Source organism: Eretmochelys imbricata, chromosome 11, assembly GCF_965152235.1.
Source record: "Eretmochelys imbricata isolate rEreImb1 chromosome 11, rEreImb1.hap1, whole genome shotgun sequence".
NCBI classification, from domain to species: Eukaryota; Metazoa; Chordata; order Testudines; family Cheloniidae; genus Eretmochelys; species Eretmochelys imbricata.
The window spans coordinates 40,865,946-40,885,151 of record NC_135582.1 but is presented as its reverse complement, the minus strand read 5'-3'; the positions used below and the strand labels follow the sequence as shown (position 1 = coordinate 40,885,151).

Here is a 19,206-nt window from a genome sequence, read left to right as displayed (position 1 = left end):
TGACTTCTGATACAAGTGCATGTGCCATGCATTCATTCATTCATATTCTCTCTCTCTCTCTCTCGAATTGGAGTTGAATATTGAAGACCATACTGGAACTAATTACCTATGCAAATAACCCAACCTCCACTCTTCTGTCATACAAACTTTGTGTTTTGATGGCTTAACAATCCACATTGCATCATCTTCCAAAGATCTATTCAAGAAGAGACTTACTTCTGAGCTCACTGTTTCTGGTTCATTTGAATTTAGAATTGGAACAAGATCTGGAAGTGATCTTCCTTGTCTTCTCTTTGATGGTGAACTAGATTCTGAACCGCTGATTTTAACGCCAACCGATACAGGAATGGGACGTAGTTTATCTTTGATATTTTCCTATTAAACATTAGAAATAGCATATTTAGTATACAGTGTAAAAAAAATCCCACTAGATTTGGTAACTAAACAATATATATTCTATTTTGTTTAGAGTGCAAGAAAGATTCTTTCGCTGTTTTTCTCAAGGGAAAAAATTGAATGTATTCATTATATGCATTGACTTAAAGAAACATTAACATAACAGACATGCTGGTAAGGGCCAGCTGAACCCCAGGGCTCATTGTTTACTAATGATCTCTCTCACAGGTAATGATCACTAGGAATAACATCTGGGAACACAGAATTAAGCATCATATAACCATCCACTAGAAGAGGAAACAGTGGACATACTTTCCCCCTTCCTATAGAGCAGTGGTTTTTAACCTTTTTTTCATTTGAAAACCCCTAAAATATTTCAAATGGAGGTGCACACCCCTTTGGAAATCTTAGGCATAGTATGCAGACTACCAGGAATCCACAGACCACAGGTTGAAAACCACCGTTCTATGGTAATGGCAACCTTTTGTGGACTCCTTAGACATAGTCTGCAGTTCACCAGGGGTCCGCAGACCATAGGTTGAAAACCATAACTGTAAAGGGTTCATTCAATTGTGGAAGGAAAAGTGAAGCAAAAATCGGCTTGCAACAGTGACAGCTCCAAGGCTGTTGCTTGGTAGCAGACTAGGCATGGAGTTCAAAAATCATTTTCCTGCCCCTCACACTCAGTCCCATGGTAGAGTCCTCCAGGAAAATAAATTTATAACGGACAAAGTCCTCCATAACAATCCTTTTTCTATCCACTAAGAACTGCATTAAATGCCCAAGGCTGTTTAGTTTTGGGGGAATTCTGTGCTGCTGCATACATAAAGAATTCATGGTCTCCACAGATTTTTTTTTTTTTTTTCCTTCACAGAATATAGATCAGGGGTAGGCAACCAATGGCATGCATGCCAAACGTGGCATACGAGCTGATTTTCAGTGGTACTCACACTACCCAGGTCCTGGCCACCAGTCCTGGGGGCTCCGCTCCTGGCCTGGGGTACCAGCCACTGGCCCCCTGCCAGCTGGGGTTCCGTCCGCCAGCCCTGCTCAGCCTGCTGCTGATCTCTGTCACTGGTCCCAAGGGCTCCGCTGCTGGCCTGGGGTCCCAGCTGCCAGCCTGGAGCTCTGCAGCCACACCCACTGTAACCCACTGGCACCAGCCTGGGGCAGTGAGGGGTGCAGACGGGCAAGAGGGGGCGCAGCTCAGCACCCCCACCATAAAAATTGTTCCAGCATCACTGTACTGGGATATTTTTAAGTCCTGATTTGCTGCTTACATCACTATCATGCCACGTGGAACTGCGCACCGTGTTTGACGCTGAGATTAGAATGTATGTGCAAGAACTGGAATCAGAATTTTCTGACAGATTTCAAGATTTCCAGCGATTTGGCCCAATCCTTTCTTTTCTAATTAAACCTGAAAAGTTCAACGAAAGCGACTTGGATTTGTCTGTATTTCAGTGAATGGGTGTTGAAGATTTCAAAATGCAGCTCATTCAGTTAAAAAGCTCAGAATTGTGGGCATCAAAGTTTGGAGATCCATGGAGTGCACTTGAAGCTACCGAGAGAGATCATGGGACCTCTATTCTGACCTGCTGGACGTCCCTGCCAGTGAAATTTAAGTGTTTGAAGAAAATTGCATTTGCAGTGCTTTCAGCATTTGGATCCACATACCTGGATTTCGCACATGAAATCTGTCCTCTGTCCCTCTCAGAGCGGTTAACAACTGATCACTCAGAAGCCTGTGTGCAGCTTATAGTATCCAAATACGTGCCAGACATTGGAAAACTCAGCAAGGAAAAGCAAGGGCAAGGATCACACTCAACTGATAAGATCTGCATTTTAATTTAATTTTAAATGAAGCTTCTTAAAACATTTTAAAAACTTTATTTACTTTACCTACAATAGTTTAGTTCTATATTATAGACTTATAGAAAGAAACCTTAAATTAGAGTGAAGAAATGAAGACTCGGCACACCACTTCTGAAAGGTTGCCGACACCGCATATAGATTCTGCTGGAGAGGCGCTGCAATTATGCCTTTTAACCACCAGGGGTGGCTGTGGCACCAGAAGAGACAGCAGCCAGCCAGTGGCTGAAAGGTTGATTCCTCACAGGTGGGCCAGGTGAGGAGACACGGGAGGGACAGAGGGGGGCACATGGGGCTGCTGGGAGATCACAGACTGGGGTTCAGAAGGGCTAGTGGGAGGGACAGACTGGGGAGCTGGCTCAGGAGCCAGTGGAATGACAGCACTGAGCCAGGGGCTGAATGGAAGGGGAGCTGCAGGGCCATATGGAGACAGGGAGAGGCGGGGCTGCAGGGGATGGGGGCAGATGGGCTTGACTGAATGGGAGAGGCTAGAGGTCTGCCAGGGTCTGCATGAGGGAGGCTCCCCAATTCCATTACAATCCCTTCTCCCCAAATAAACTTGTTTCATACTTCTCCCACCCACACACAACCCTCCAGGTTCACTTCCTAGGTTCCTTCTCTCTCCCGCAGCTCCTCTGTTACCCCAAAGCCTTCGCTCTGCTTCTGAGGGGTGCAGGAAATGTGTTTCTCTATTGTACTTTACATGAATTATTACTCAGTTATGTATTAATGTACCTGGATTTGTGCTGGAAATGGCCCACCTTGATTATCATACACATTGTAAAGAGAGTGATCACTTTGGATGGGCTATTACCAGCAGGAGAGTGAGTTTGTGGGGGGGAGGGGGGGGGGAGTGAGAAAACCTGTATTTGTGCTGGAAATGGCCCAACTTGATTATCATACACATTGTAAGGAGAGTGATCACTTTAGATAAGCTATTACCAGCAGGAGAGTGGGGTGGGAGGAGGTATTGTTTCATGGTCTCTGTGTCTGTAATGTCTTCTGCAGTTTCCACAGTATGCATCCGATGAAGTGAGCTGTAGCTCACGAAAGCTGATGCTCAAATAAATTGGTTAGTCTCTAAGGTGGCACAAGTACTCCTTTTCTTTTTGCGAATACAGACTAACATGGCTGTTACTCTGAAACCTGTTAGTAAGGAGTCTATTTGTCAAAAAGTTTCCTGAATTTTTTTTTTTTTTTGGGGCTGTATAGTTACAGACATACTTGCTGACAGGTATTTTGAAATAAATTACCAAAATAATTGAAACTGGCATGATTATAGTGTGTTATTTTGACAAATAAAATATGCAGAATTTTAAAATATCATGCACGGATTTATTTATTTATTTTTGGTGCAGAATTCCCCTAGGAGCAGCCATTGTTCTTGTGTACAGGTCTTCCATGAGGGTCCTCAGTTTTGGAAGTTACTTCCTCTCCTTTGTTCTGAAAGCCTGAGGCTGTTGATCTTCAGGGCACACTACCCGGCTCATATGTTTTAATTCAGGCTTTTGGGGAGGTAGGAGATGGCATTTGTGAGAGAGTCAGGGTCAGTCTGAGTTCGATTTTGTTTCTTCTGATTGGGGGAGGAGGAGGGAGAGAATTGAAGAAAGAAGGTGGAGCTGGTTTTATCTTGTATGTCATACTTTAAGTTATGTCAAAAGGTACCTGGTGCCCAGGATAGAAGTTTTTCTATTGAGTATAAATCAAAAATAAAATACTCTCCCTTCACTTTACCTGCATCACAAGAGAAGTTTTCACACATTCTTTTCTATTCCGTCCTCCTAGAGTTATACTTCCAATCAACTGATCAGACAGATGCTTAGAAAACTGAACTCGAGATGGCAGGCCTAACCGCCTCCTGTCATTTTCTGCTTCAAACGTATAGTTAAGTTCTAGATCAAAAATAAAAGGAAAATACAGAACTACAATTAGGAAATATTATAGCACTAAGAATGCTAATGTATGAGTTCTGGGCTTGTCATATTAGCCAGGAGGACTACACACTGTCCAGTACTGGGCTTATTAACAACTCTCCTTTGTTTGCAAAGCCATCTTCGAAGCATAACATTAATTATCTGCCTGCTTTGTCCTTTTCCCATTTGACAGCCAACTTCTCTTTCCCTGCACATGTCCAAAAGGAGCTTTCACAATTAATAGGCTTTTTTTTTTTTTTAAAGAAAAGTTTCCTGTTCAGCGTACCAACGTCCCTCATGTGCACACTGCTGTGACAATACGAATGGTAATTACACTGCACAGCCAGCAGAGGCAAGGCTGGAACACAAAACATGGTGAAGGCCCCACATAAACTTTCTCTTTTTCCCTTATGTGTCCCTTTAGTAATACGACTTAATTACATTTCTACAGATCGCTACACTTCTGTTAGCTCAGGCTACAGCTCTCAAGTAACAGCTAGTACTGTCAGCATGTACTGAGTTACATATTAGATCTGACAGACACAGTGTGAGCATGTTACAGCATTTACATACCTGCCTCTGCAGTTAACTTTTATTGACCACAGTTTTGTTCTTCCAGAACAGTAAACAGCCTTAAAAAACAAGCAAGCAAGCAAGCAAAAAAAAACTCAAACAGATATTCATTCATAACTACTTACTTATTTTTTGATTGAAGTCCGTGGGGTTAGCAATATATTCAAAACATGCTTCAACGTCCATGCTGTAAAGAGTCAAGAATTTAAAATTAATGTTAAGAAGCCATGATCCAACAGACTGAAAGTTTGAACATTTCATTAAACAATACAGTCACCTGTCCGTTATCCTTGCTTTTATAATACGATTCATATCATATGAATTAACAGAACTGGTATTTTGCTTCTCAGTGAATGGTAAATTACAGAGCCAGAAGAAAAAGTGCTTCTCTCTTTTACTCTTTCAGATACTTTAAATTTAAAAAAAAATGGCTTCAGGAAGTTTTTACAAAAGCAATTTGTTTTTCCCATTTAAATAAATAAAAATCTTGTCTTTCCTGTATTTGCTGGAGGATCTCCTGAAGAACTAATTAGATTATGATACTACAGGAGACTGAAACCTGAGCCAGAGAGTGGGTAGGAAATACTCAGTCTGACTGTTTAACATTAATGGGCTTGATTCTTTATTGGCTGCATCCAGTGTAGTCCTTTACACCGGTGCCGCAGCAGAATGTAAAATATTTTATTTATTTAATGTCTGCTAATGGGTCTTTAGTATGGAAGTCTCCTTCCACTTGGCAAGTTCTAGCTATTAAATATCTAAAGTAGATAATTGGTTCTTGTGACTGTCACTATTTGTAGAACACCTTATAAAAAGCCAGTGCATGAGGAGATAATAGCACCAAATTATGTTTATCAAGATCTGTTATTCTATAAAACTAGATCAGTTTCTGATTTACTTTCTGATACATGGGAAGGTATTTCCAGTTTCAGCTTTTCAAATATAAAACACCCGTGTGATACTTTACTGTGGATGTAACTCACAAGTTACCACCAGTGCACCCCATGCCTTCTACCCTCTTAAAGTGAGGTCCTGCAGCCTCAATATTTCATTAAGAGGAAGTATAGAAGAATCAAGCCCTTCTTTGTATTACTCAGATTGAAAGGGTCTGTTCCTTTTCTTCTTGTAGTTTGCACTTTTAGTTTGTTACAAAATGTCAATGTTCATTGAAAAGTTATTTATTTTTGGTCTTTAAACTTCCATTTAGTGCCAGTGATTAAAAGCCATCCCAGGCTCTCTAAAATATGCATGTATGTTGAATTAAACAGATAGTGATAGATCACATGAGGACATCATGGGACCAATACACATATACATGACCCACCAACCACTTCATTCTTGCACTGAAGTTATATTAAAAACGTTTTAAAATGTAAATTTCTAAGGAAGAATATCATCAAATTTTATTATTGCCCAACATGATGTCATCTTGAAGAAGTGTACTACTCCTATCCCATATTTACCTTTTCCAGTCTGCATAAAGCTTTAAGAGTTACAGGCTTTAAATTCTAAAAGTGACAGAACAGGGAATAAATGCACATAGATGGCAACCAATGAAACCCATTCTCCTGTTCTTACTTTTCAGAAGCAAAGCCAGTTATTGGACAAGATCGGAATATGTTTCACATCTATCAATCACACTGCATATGCCTCCCTTCAGCTCAGTGGGTCTGCATGCCCAACCCCATCACACTGAAAACATGAAGCACTCAATATGCCAAAGCTTACAACAAAATAAATATCCTACCAGATTCCACTGGGTTCAAAACAGGTCTTTCTGTTCAGGTCAATTTTGTCAGGAGATATCGTGATGGTTTTCTTAATGCTTATAACAGGCCGAGATCTTTTTTTTTTTTTGGGTGGGGGGGGAAGGAGGGGACAGGGATGGACAGGTATGAGGAGAGGGGAAAAAAAGGGGGAAAGTTACAATTAGTAAAATCAATTATATGTTACTCTGAGTTTAACAGAAGCAGCAGACTCCTATACTTGCATTGATTTGCTGTGAAGATTCCCTACATCTCAATATTATTCAAAGAAATGTTTTGAGTTTCAGAAAGGTTAGAAATAAAACTTACAGCATTTTGAAGAGAGACAAGGTGGGTGAGGTAATATCTTTTATTGGACCAACTTTTGCTGGTGAGAGAGAAAGAAGCTCTGGAGCTTAAAATAGAGCTCTTCTTCAGCATTTTGTAGAAAAGCTGAACAACCCTGAAAACCCACGAAGGTCAAGTGACTTGTATCAATGTTTTTTAAACCACTATGTTAATGCAATGTTATGGTTGTCATTTTACATGCACAAAAAGTCAGGAAATTCAATGTGATCGTTCCCACAGCAATTGTAATTCAGCCCCTTTGTGTATACGGTGAGTAGCAGAAGTAATTTAGATTAACATATATGTCAACTTTAATGTGCAGTGTGGATGGCTGAATTATGGCTGCTGAGACAAACCTAATTTTTCACTTCCTGACTTTCATGCATGTAGGATTGCTGGCATACTGCTGCGTTAGCAGCTTTATTTTATTTAATGTTTTAAACATGAGAGGAGTGCATTTCTTTTCTTTTTAAAAACAGACTTATTCATTCAGATGAAGAGAATGGCTAACCCTGGTCCCACTAAAGTGACTCCGTTTTGCCATTCATTGTAGCAGAACAGAGCCAGTAGGTACATTTTTGAATATTTACAAGCTGAATGCAGCCTTGCTTATTTCAGTGGAATTCTTTCACTGACTCACCCCTTTTACACCACACCAGCTTTGTGTCGTCACCTCCTGTTTATAGAAGTACTTAGATTGCCCTCATCAGCATAGTATTGAGAGAAACCAAGTATTGTGTGACATGACTAATGTCCGTCACACATGGGTTTTGCTCTCATCCTCTGCCAAGGGGGAGAATTGTGGGTGCAGTCAAGTGTGTTTTGTTTTTGTACTTTTCTTGGTATTTTTAGGGACTTAATTACGTGCATGCGGCTATGCTTATATTAGAGAAGGCACAGTCAATGATGGGATGGTCCTTAGGTCCTGTGGGAGTTTGTTCCAGTCTCAGACCGAACCCAAGAAAGCTCTGTCCCCTGAACAGACAAGTTTTACCCTTATGGTAGAAAGCTCCATGTGCCCGAGGAGCAGAGTTGTCAAACACAATCTTCAACCCAGGGCAATCTTTTAGATATCCTGAGCCTTCACCATGAGTGCCTTGAAGATAAGGACTGAGACCTCAAACTTGACTCAGACCTCAAAGCCCTGCCTGTGTTTTCCCTTCCTGCTTATTTTAGTTGTTCTGTAATTCCTGTCATCATACGTTAAATGGCAAAATTAGATCTTTCTGCAGCCAAATTGTATCCCCAGTGCAAAGCCTGAGTAACCAGACTGTAGGCTTAGGAGGTCAGCAAGGGGTCAGATTCCTCATCCCCAAGCTGTTCTGTGGGCACTAATGTAACCGGAGGGCTTCAGTACGCCCTACATCTACTGCACCCGCATCTGCAAGAGAGCATGGAGGCAGATTATTATTATTTGTATTATGGTAGTACCTAGGGGCCCCAGTCAGCATGGGGGTCCCACATTATGCTCAGCATGGTACAGAGTAAAATGTGGTCCCTGCCCCAATCAAGAGATGACAGATTGGATCTGCTATTGCAGACCTCTGACCCTGTCGCTCACACAATATCTCCTTGTACACTCGTGTGAAGGGAGCCCCATGGAGCAGATCTCTACATGTCACAGGTTTAAGAGCTGCCAACATGGACTTTCTGAATTCAGCCCCTCCCTTCCACCGCTCACACAGCAGAAATGCAGATTCCTCAGTGTTAAGGCCTTACTTGGTCACGGTGGGCATGCATGCACACAGGATTAGCCAAATATCCACTATAATTATCCCACCTTGTATGCATCATTCCAACAATTCATAATCTACAGTTCTCTTAACATTGCTATGTTTTCTTGAGAAATGCATAACAAAAGCTAAACATCAGGGATGTTAGGTTATCTTTCAGCCAGTTTTGTAGAAGAGTATGTCTACACTGAACACTAAGCCCAGGTCTGTGGGACTCAGGCTTGTGGACTCGGTGTTTCCAAGTCCGTGCTTGAGCATTCACACTACATTGTAAACCTCCGTTTACAGTTGCTGGATCTGGGTCTCACAGCCATGCTAATAAGCTAATGTGTCTATACTGCTCTACACCAACCTCTCACCCAGGTGTGTGGCTTAAGCAGCATCCACACTGTAAAATGACAGAGCTTAGATCTCAGTCCCAGCAGGACTTGGGCTCTGACCCACCCCCCATACCAGGCCTCGAGTGCTTGCTGATCCAAGTCAAACTGATTTGTATGTGGATGGAAGAGTGGTTTGAACTCAAATCTGAGTCAGAACCTGGGCTTAGTGTACAGTGTAGACATACTCAAAAGAGACCAGACTGATATATGTGCATTCTTCCCCAGCACAGTTTTCAACCTCTGGAGGAAAAAAAATGCATTACAAACCTAAAACAGAACATTCATCTCTTCAAAGCAGTTTGTTAGAAAACCAATACAGTACACACCTGTAAACAGAGACAGAATCTGAAAGTGACCCAACAGCAATATCAGGGTAGGAGTTTCTATCAAGATCCATATTTCCAGTAATAGAATAACCAAAATATAGAACACTGGATTTTTTGCCATCAAGAATCTAAAAACAAACAGATTGTTGAGAATAAGACATTTAAGTAATTATCATTGCTTTATACTCCAAAAATCTGAAGAAGTGGGGCATACAAATCCACATGTTCCTTTGCTCTGTTCTTTTATGCATAGGGTTTCCACCATTTGGGGAATCCAGCATGAGAAAAATGTAACTAGCTGGTGAATATAACATGCTCACTTGCACTCTTCCTTTTTGAACTTGTGTTCTCAGTCATGGAAAAGCAGCAGATGACTTGCACTTTTCCAAAGTGCCATGCCTCTGAAGAAGTGCTTCTTTCAGGTGGCACTTGCTCCTGTTCCAGACCTTAGGTCTAGCAGATGCAAGGAAAGTCTGAATTTGTCCCTTAAATATTATAGGCCAGATTGGCACAAAGCATGCACTGCAATATGGCCACTCTGTGGAATGCAGATTAACCTTAAAGCCACTGTAGCCAGCCAGGAAGATTGTACCAGTGTAGTGGGATCATTGGGTAGCTTAGATGTCCATCTTAGGGTTTTATGCTGCTTCCCATCACTGTAGCACCATGATATATCCTCTACCATCACCCCTCCCTGCTGCCAGCATACAGGATATGGCTGGGCTTCCCTGTGCCCTGGTGACTGGTGTGTGCCACAACGGCCTCCTGGGAATCCTCAGGCTACTTTAACACACAGCCACTCCAGGACTGGGGGAAGCATAAAGGAGCTAAAAGCCACTTTTGCACAGACACCTTCTTGAGCTTTGCTGTAGCTGAGGATCTGGGCCTGCAGAAGGTGCACAGAGCAATGCCTATTGTGGAGGTTGCCCAGTGTAATATATTTTTGTGGAACAAAACTTCTTATGCTTATAATGCTGTGCAAGGCTGAGCACAGGTGGTAACGGGTGTTTAATTACCTGTGCTGGCTTTGTATTTATTCCATTCTTGGATCCGTGATATATGAACACCTTGCCAAAATCATCATATGGTGCCCCCACGGCAATATCTGTTGAAAAGAAATTAGGAGATTTAGATAAATGTTATCCTGATGAATGGTTACATTCATGATAAAATAAGATGCTCTGAATCTAGTTTTGGAAAGGGGCGGGGGTGGACATTCATCTTCAAAAGGTCAATTTTCTCACCTGGGAATCCATCCTGATTAATATCACCAATATTTTCAACTGCAATACCAAACATAGAATCAGTGGTTCCATTGAGGCGAATTGGCTTTACCCCTTCCCATTTGCCTTGTTGGTTAATGTAGATGTACACAGCACCCCCAATTTCTCCATATCGGTCAAAATACTGTGGGGCTCCAACAACAATATCTTGCCAACTTTAAATGAAACAAAGTACAGACATTTTAAAAGAATTCTGAGAAATAAGTGAAAATTCCTGGCAAGTTAAAGACTACAGGCTGAATATAATGTAAGTAAATTGGTCAGACAAAGAGGCTGAGCAAAGGTCACTAGGAAGCACATTAAATTGGTTCAATAGTGAAAAATTAACCTGGCAATTTTTATTAAAGAAACAAACTGTGTTTGTGGCTTTTCCCCTCTTTTCTGTGCTGTATAAAGAATACCTACGAGGATTTTTGCTTGAATGTGATTTTTTTTCTGCCTTTTTAAAAAAAAAAAAAAAAAAACATATTACCCATTCAAGTTTCAGTCAACTTTTCATCTAGCTGTATTGCTCTAACAATGAGTAGAAAAGAAGAAGTCTAAAACTATTCAATAGTCACATCCTTTCAAATAAATTCGGAGACAGCACCTAGTGTACTTCTCTGAAAAGGAAGCCCAGAGTTAGTATGCCCTATATTGCTAATGTGAAAATCAAGCAAACTGGAAACCTTCCCTATACATCCTAAAGTTAGGGAGGGGAAGGGACACACAACTCCATTCCTCCACATTTTCCTCCATTGGCAAATCATCTTTAGGTACACTATACATACAATGCACTGCAGCAATACAAAACTAGGATTTAATAACATGAGCTTAACAAGAGCCTTACCCATCATTGTTGAGGTCCACTACTGCAACATCATAGCCAAAAGAAGAGGCCAGCCCTTCTCCTTCAAATATATGCACAAGCGAGAGTGTTCTGGGAATTTGGAGATCTTTTTTCAGCAGAACTACAGCTCCACTGTGATTGGCTCTTGGTGCACCTGATACAAAAGTTGTCTCTTCTTGGGAAACGATACCTTTACCAGTGTCCAAAGAGAAACCTAGAACAAAAGAAAACAAAAACCAATAGCTAGAGTTTTTTATTGTTAGATCTGAAAATAATATATATGCACTATATTAAAGTGGTGCCTGGTAGCACTACTGCAACCAAAGTTTAGCAAATATATCCAAAATATATTCACTACATGCTACCAATTTCATTTATTTTTAAATCTGCTATAATAATAAACACCTTATAAATGAAACAGTACACAAGTGTGACTATAGAATGATATGAAGCATATATCCATATAATGTCTGCAGAAAGAAAAAAGACCCTAAATGAAAGTTTTTAATATTACAGACTTCTCTCTACATCTCCACCACACCCATGTGTAGCATCTGTAAAATGTACAATAATTGGTCGAACAAATCTGATACTCTATGGATGTGGTTTTTTGTGTGTCTATAATGTGTGTGTAAATGCACACAAACACACCATCTGTACATTTCACAGATACTACACATGGTTATGGTGGATATTTTTTTAAAAATGTATTAACTTAAAACCAATTTAATAAATCTAACCACTTTAATACAGCTTAAGTGCTTAGCCTCTAACACAGAATGAACACTTATGAATTTCATACAAATGTTATTTTCTGTTATAAAAACATGCAAAGCATTGTACAAGCACAGTATTTTATGTTAATGTTAGACAGTATTTGAGAATCTGCTGTATACAGTAGTGGTGAAATCAGCAGTAACATGCTAATTATGTCTATAAAGGACATTTCAAAAAGCATGCAATCCTAAATCTTCAATTTAAATTCTAAAGTTAATACATTGAATTAATTATTATTTTACATATTTTGAACAGGATTACTGCATACATATATTGGGATAGTGCATGAATTTGTGGTATAAATCCAAGTATCAAAAGTCAGACAAATTGTGAGGAAAAATCTAGATTAGAAGAGAAGTAAATATCAAGCCCCCCTAATCTCCTTTTCTTGGAATCCTTCACCACTGCCATTCCGATTCTCAATTACAAAAATAAGACAGAGTTTCAGATAAGCTTGGTAAGAAGGCTATAGTATATTTTGAGTGTTACATTACAGATCAAGTCCTCTCCAAAGCCCCTTACTTTATAAGCTATCCATCATCTGAATCCCTGCTGTTACATGCTTTTACTTGAATGCATTTGAAATGGGGGGGGGGAGGGAATAAATAAATAATTATGTCAAAGTCTGGATACACACACACACACACACAAAAGTATGACCAAGACCATATATATTGTCACCTCAGGTAACAAACCTAGGTAGCTATTCATCATCACACCAGTGGATTTGTCCACTCTTACATTGGGAGGCAATGTTTTGTATACAAACTGATCAGGATCAGTATCAGACACACTTGTCAAAAACAGAAGACCTGTGAACATATATGGGAGGAAGAGATCAAAGAAGAAAGATATGGTAGTTAAGCAGTAAAAATAACTGCACATCACGTATAACCTAGGGCACAGCAACTGCCAATTAATGCCAGGCTGGCACTGCACTACTTACCAATGAAAGAGGAAGTTAATTTGATTCCTAAGACATGTCACATCAAGCAAAGGAGCTTTTTAGAGTGACAAAGCCTCTGGGATATAAATGCAACATTAGACTTGTTTTGAAAATTTAATGCTGATGAACAGGAAGACAAAAATACTATGGTCCTGCTTATTGCAGTCTTTTTCTGTTCGGCATGAAAGCTCCTCCATAACATCCCTAGCCCTGGCATTCCTGCCTCAATCCAAATGGACCACTTAGATCTTTAGAAATGCTATGAATTCATCTCTCTACCATCACTATTTATGGTCCCCAGCACCTACAAATTCTTGATCTGATTCCTGTTTAACTGTAATGGATGTTCTATTTCTTCTTATAACAAGTCTCATTCTCACTTTCATTTCTTCACTCTAAGATGGCTCTCTCCCAGACCTGATGCTAAGAATTAATCCCTCTCTCTTTCCATCACCAGCTCTTCTGGCTCCATTTTACTAGCATGTGCTTAAACCCATTGCAAACGTAAAGAGTACTGGCGTAGAAGTGTCACACAAATCAGCATTTGGAGCAGAAAGACGCTTCTTTCTCTTGACACTACTCAATTTTTCAAAGATCCCATTCAGCCTTTATTCTTTCTGGTTTGTAATGGCACCTCTCATTTGGCCTTTCTTCTTCACTGTTTGCATTAAGCAGGACAGTTTTCTTTTGCTTTTCATCATGAAAATCATACTACATTTTTATTAGTGTCAATCCATGCTAATGATTAAAAGCTTTTAAAAACGTATCTGTAATTACCATGTTGTATTTGAGTTATTTAGGACAGCCATTAGCTGTGCAAAGAAGCCTTAGGAGTTAAGGGACTGGTAGTTCGGTGCAATGTTTATGCTCTCAGCACACACACGATGCCGACTTAACAGTTATTCTCAGAAACTCAAGCTTTACTACAGCTCCCAATTCTACTTGCTGGTGGCCACATGATCCAGGAGTATGAATCCACAGACAGTACTTACTGTTAGAGAGTGCCTATAAGCACATAATGAGAATTTGCAGGTCCTCATCACAGCTCTTAAATGTCTTGTTACATTTGTAGCTCTTACAGGTACCTCAATGGAGTATCATTTTATACTTAGCCCACATATGTAGAGGAGGATGTGAATGACCAAATATGGTTGCATTTTACAGGGGCATAAAATAATTGATTTCTGCTTGTATTTTATGGTATTGCACATCCTTTGGATAGCGAGTGTTCAAAATGACTGAAGAATTTTACCATCTGTGCTTAATCCTACCTAAATAACTGTTAGCTGGCACAGGAACTAGATTCTCAGCTCGGCGACTCTCACTACCAACTTCATAAGGCCCATCATCAAAGATATCCACAGCATAAAATGTTTGATTCTTTTGCTCTGCACGAACCACCCCTGAAGGAATGAAATGGTAAAATAAAAATGGATGAATGACAAGAGAGAAAAATAATAGATATATGGTTCCTGATTGACATTAGCAATATTGTCCTTGTGATCATTGTTTGAATTGGGAGGAAGAATAGCACATAGCCTGAAGTTATGTTTTAAAATCTCATGGTATTGTATGCATATGGGTGTCATGATGCAGCAACTTTATGATGCCAGGCAATGATCTGGGAAATATGGTATACATTATTAAAATTGTCAACAAAACATTGAATACACTGATCATCAACCCTCTTCACTCAACATATCATTTCACCCTTTCAACAAAGGCATTATAGACAAAGCTGCTACCTAATCAAAATGGGTGCTTCTCTTTAGTCAGGCTTATTTAACAATTTGTCAAGTACAGACATGTTTTTCCGGGATATGAAAGCATATTCATAAAACTGATGTACTGCCATAGCAGTTCTCTGCAATTAACATAAAGCAATCTCTTAACTCAATATGCTCCTTCGGCTTGTTCAAATTTTCTTGACAGAAGCAGATATTTGGAAAATTAAGTCTTCACAAAAAGTATGCCTTGTGCCAGATATTTCGCATGGTTCATGTGCCAGACACAGGTGTATGAAAGAACTCTGTAGAACAGGGGTCAAAGACCAAACAGGCATTCTAAAGGAGGGGGAGGGAAGTATTTTGCAGCTATTGGTGTAATGATGTGCAAAAAGAAATCTCTTAAAAAAACAAACAGGCCAGGCATTTGAAAATTTCTCAACATAAACCAAGGGATACAAATCTATCCATTGTTTTTCTGAGTTTTGCAACATTTGCTAGGTGATATGTGCCAGTTGCCACAGTCTTTAGTTTTTACTCAGGCAGAACACCCATTAAAGTCAATGGAGTTTTACTGGAGTAAAAACATAAGGATTTGCCCTTGAATGTTTAAATATTTGCTCTGTGTGCAATCATCTTCCCATGATCCTGCCATACTGAACATGTGATATATTAGGGTATGTCTACACTGAGTTTTAAAAACCTGCAGCAGCGAGTCTCAGAGACAGACTACAGACACAGGCTTACGCGCCAGGCCAGACGTTGTGGCTCGAGCTGGAGCTTGGACTCCAACACTCACCCACCTCCCTGAGCTTTGGAGCCCAAACTCCAGTGTGCCTACACTTCCGCACTGCTGTTTTTAGCATGATAGCACGAGCCCCACCACCCTGAGTCTGAAGACCCAGGCTCTGAGACTCTCAGCTGCGAGTTTTAAACATGTTGAAAAGGTACCCGCAGTTTCCACAGAAGATGACTGATGTCACAAACACAAAAGAATGAGCACATTGCAGGACCAATTAGGATAAAAGTTTTAGTGCAGACATTTGTCTGAATAATTGCTCAAATGCAGAAAAATGAGATGTTTGCCAAATAATGCTAAAAATATGTATATACACACTCAGTGTGACAGTTCCACCCTTTGACACAAGCACTGAATCCTGCAAGAAAATTAAGACCAGTGAAGTAGGAGTTTCCTACAACAGCGTGTTAACTTATGTAATCCACCCATTAGCTATTCCAATTTTTTAAAGCCTTCCCCTTACAACACTGATCCCCAAATTTTTTTACCTCGAAGGGTCCGTCCCCCCCCCGAGCTGGGGCCCAGAGCGGGGCCACAACTCCAGGAGGGGAGGAACGCAGGCGGGATAAGGGGCTAAAGCTGGAGCCATAGCTGGAGGCGGGGAACAGGAGCAGAGCCTTGGCCAGGGGTCAAGGCCAGCAGCTGGGACCGTGGGCGCAGGGCCAGCAGCCGCGGCCAGAAGTGGATCCCCAAGCAGGCAGCCGGGGCCAGGAGCAGGGCTGGGTGGCTCTCCCTCCCCACCCCTCATGGGGGCTGGACCGGGCCCCTGCCGCACCCTCCCAAACATTCCTCTGTGCCCCCGTAAGGAGGGCGCACCCATAGATTGGGGACCTCTGCCTTACAAGTTTTTAATCTGACATTTTTGACAGTAACATGGAGCTAATAATTTAGCATTTACAAAACCGGGGTAAATCCTAAAAAATCTAGGAGCGGGGAAAAGAGAGGGTCATACCTTTCCAGTTATAAGTTCCTGGTGCACCAAATACAACATAATGGTAGTCTCTAGTAAAAGTAGCAGCTACACCTTGCTGACATGAACCAAATTTCTCATGACCCCTCAGTCGGCCATCACAAAAACTCCATTCTCCACCATCCATAGCAGACTCATCATCCTTAGGATCCTTAATAGTGAGATCCTGACTCAGCAGGTAGCACCTTCCAATGATATCACGAGTTTCCTGAACTGTGTTTACATATTGCCTTTTCTCATAGCGATGTGCACATGTCTGCAAGAAAAACAAAGATACAGTAGATAAGCAAAATGTTTTATGCCTTCTGTATTTTTTCCTGCAAATTATCATTAAAGCCAAATAATGAGAAGGCCATTCTCTATAAGCTACAGGCTCCCCTAGCAGCAATAGCATACAAGCCAGGTACTTATGTCTGGGAGAACAGTGACAACAGAGACTCAGAAGTTGAGTCACATCCTCTTGTAACATCTGAATGCTGGCAGGAAGAAAAAACCACCACCACCACAGTGGCTGCATGTAAAGTTATTGGAAACCTTGCAGATCACAGCACTACTATGCACATACTCAATATTTCACATAGGCTGAAGGGCAGAGGGCATGCTTGCTTCTGCACAAACCATGCTGCCATTCTGGGAGAAGCCAGGCTGTCACTGGTTCCCTGCTGACACAGTGAATTTGCCCCTCCCTCCATGCAAGTTAATACTGCATCCAGCAGCATTACTAACTAACAGTTTTGGAGGTAAGGGAGAGCCGAGATAGGTGAGGTAATATATTTTATTGGAACAAATTCTGTTGTTGAAAAGGGGACAAGCTTTTGAGCTCCACAGAGCTCTTCTTCTGTGGAGCTCAAAAGCTTGTCCGTCTCATCAACAGAAGTTTCAGATTATCTGCAGTTCTTCATTCTTCTAGGGAAAATTTTAATTCCTTATGTTTAGGAATCTAATAGCAACAAAACCTAGAAAGAATTCTGTAAAGGTACAGAAATGCGGACAACTTTAAAACATGCAGCCTAAACAAATACTAATAAATATTCTAGTCCTATAGACTTACCACCACTTTTCCTCCTGGCCCCTGACTTTGGACAGTTACACCCATCCACTGGTCTTCTTTACTCTCAGTTGCTGGATCAGCTGCATCATCACAACATAATTTTACACACTATGGTTAACTCCTGTCAGAGCATATTGTGCTTTGATTATAAACATACAATTGTAATTCAGGTTTCAGAGGGGTAGCTGTGTTAGCCTGTATCAGCAAAAACAACAAGGAGTCCTTGTGGCACCTTAGAGGCTAACAAATTTATTTGAAAAGCTTTTGTGGACTATGACCCACTTCATCAGATGCATGGAATGGAAAATACAGTAGGTAGGTATAAATATACAGCACATGAAATCCCATCTTTTCATGTGCTGTATATTTATACCTACCTACTGTATTTTCCACTCCATGCATCTGATGAAGTGGGTCATAGCCCACGAAGCTTGTGCCCAAATAAATTTGTTAGTCTCTAAGGTGCCACAAGGACTCCTTGTTAATTTTAATCCAATATTTGTTAACAACTCCATACTGTACCTGAAAGAGCCTGTAGGTGGCACTGTCTATACACTTTGCCCATACAACAAAGCCTTAATTGATGAGGATTAGTTATATCAGTGAAAAAGGATTTTGTTTTTTTGTTTTTTTTTAAATTAAGATATAACTTACACTTACTGAAAAATATGATCATAAGCAAAACATCTGGATTCAACATCAATATTGCTTTAGCAATTAAGCTAAGACTTGTTTTCACTCAAAAACTAAATAAGAAAAGCTGTAAAAACATTTAAAGAGGATAAGAATAAGTGTTCCTTGTGATCACTGATTTTAAGAAAAAGAAAGATGCTATATTCAGTGGGAAAGACCATTGAGGTTTACATCTGATAAGCAAAAACAGACAATTGCTTCACTCCAAAGAAAAATATGGAAGAGCCTACCGTTCTCATCAAAGAGGACACGTGTGCAAAGCGTCTCTGGGGATGTAATGTCACAGCTATACAACCCTCCAGTTCTGTTGGCTTGCTGGGATGGAAAGGCTTTCTCCCGAGGTGCTCCAACCAGCAATCTGTTGAGAGAGAAATAGAAAACTATATATTTTGAGTAACTTGAGAGAAGTAAAAAGAGTAGAATCAGGGGATGCTATTTTGATATGTCAGTAGAGATCTGATTTGTAAACTATTGAAGGAGGATGGCATAGTTACACCATGACAATTTTTCTAATTGCTTTTTTAAGTAGATCATTTAAAAAGTCTCTCTCTCAAAGCATGGTGGTTCTATGAAAACTGACTGTGTAATCATAGCATTGTGAGGTTCTCCAATCATCTAATGATTTCATATCAAATATGCTCAGTTTACAAAATTCCCTAATTGCCATTCAAGCAAATTCAGCCTGTGATCTGAGAATCAAGTTGGATTCTTTATGGCTAGTTAACCTTCAACAGTAGTACAGAAGGTGACCCTGAAAAACCCTGAAAATTTAAAAACCTAGAGCTGATAGAAAATCAGAATTTACATCCAATGTAAAATTCTGTTACAGTATTTGGAAAAAAATTTTC

The 19,206-nt window shown here is 40.4% G+C and overlaps 1 protein-coding gene and 1 long non-coding RNA gene across 4 annotated transcripts in view; one reads left to right on the top strand and one right to left on the bottom strand.

Moving 5' to 3' along the window:
- LOC144271943 (uncharacterized) overlaps positions 1-6,445 on the top strand; it is a 42,339-nt gene extending 35,894 nt beyond the window's left edge. The window contains exon 3 of the long non-coding RNA XR_013347467.1: positions 6,340-6,445. This is a non-coding gene — a long non-coding RNA (uncharacterized LOC144271943). The remainder of the gene's footprint in view (positions 1-6,339) is intronic.
- The window catches only part of ITGA6 (integrin subunit alpha 6), a 32,911-nt gene extending 15,166 nt beyond the window's left edge, over positions 1-17,745 (bottom strand). For 2 of the 3 annotated variants that reach the window (XM_077829610.1, XM_077829611.1), the window contains exons 1-11: positions 17,666-17,745; positions 16,597-16,870; positions 14,393-14,524; positions 11,399-11,612; positions 10,531-10,724; positions 10,289-10,391; positions 9,287-9,391; positions 6,502-6,597; positions 4,880-4,941; positions 4,003-4,160; positions 217-375 (exon numbers count right to left, since the gene is read on the bottom strand). In XM_077829610.1, the coding sequence (XP_077685736.1) occupies positions 217-375; positions 4,003-4,160; positions 4,880-4,941; positions 6,502-6,597; positions 9,287-9,391; positions 10,289-10,391; positions 10,531-10,724; positions 11,399-11,612; positions 14,393-14,524; positions 16,597-16,870; positions 17,666-17,710 (1,542 nt within the window). In that variant the 5' untranslated portion in view covers positions 17,711-17,745. Of the gene's footprint in view, positions 1-216; positions 376-4,002; positions 4,161-4,879; positions 4,942-6,501; positions 6,598-9,286; positions 9,392-10,288; positions 10,392-10,530; positions 10,725-11,398; positions 11,613-12,870; positions 12,988-14,392; positions 14,525-16,596; positions 16,871-17,665 lie in introns of all 3 variants that reach the window. The other variant, XM_077829609.1, reaches the window with a different exon arrangement.
- Between the last annotated feature and the right edge of the window lie 1,461 nt (positions 17,746-19,206).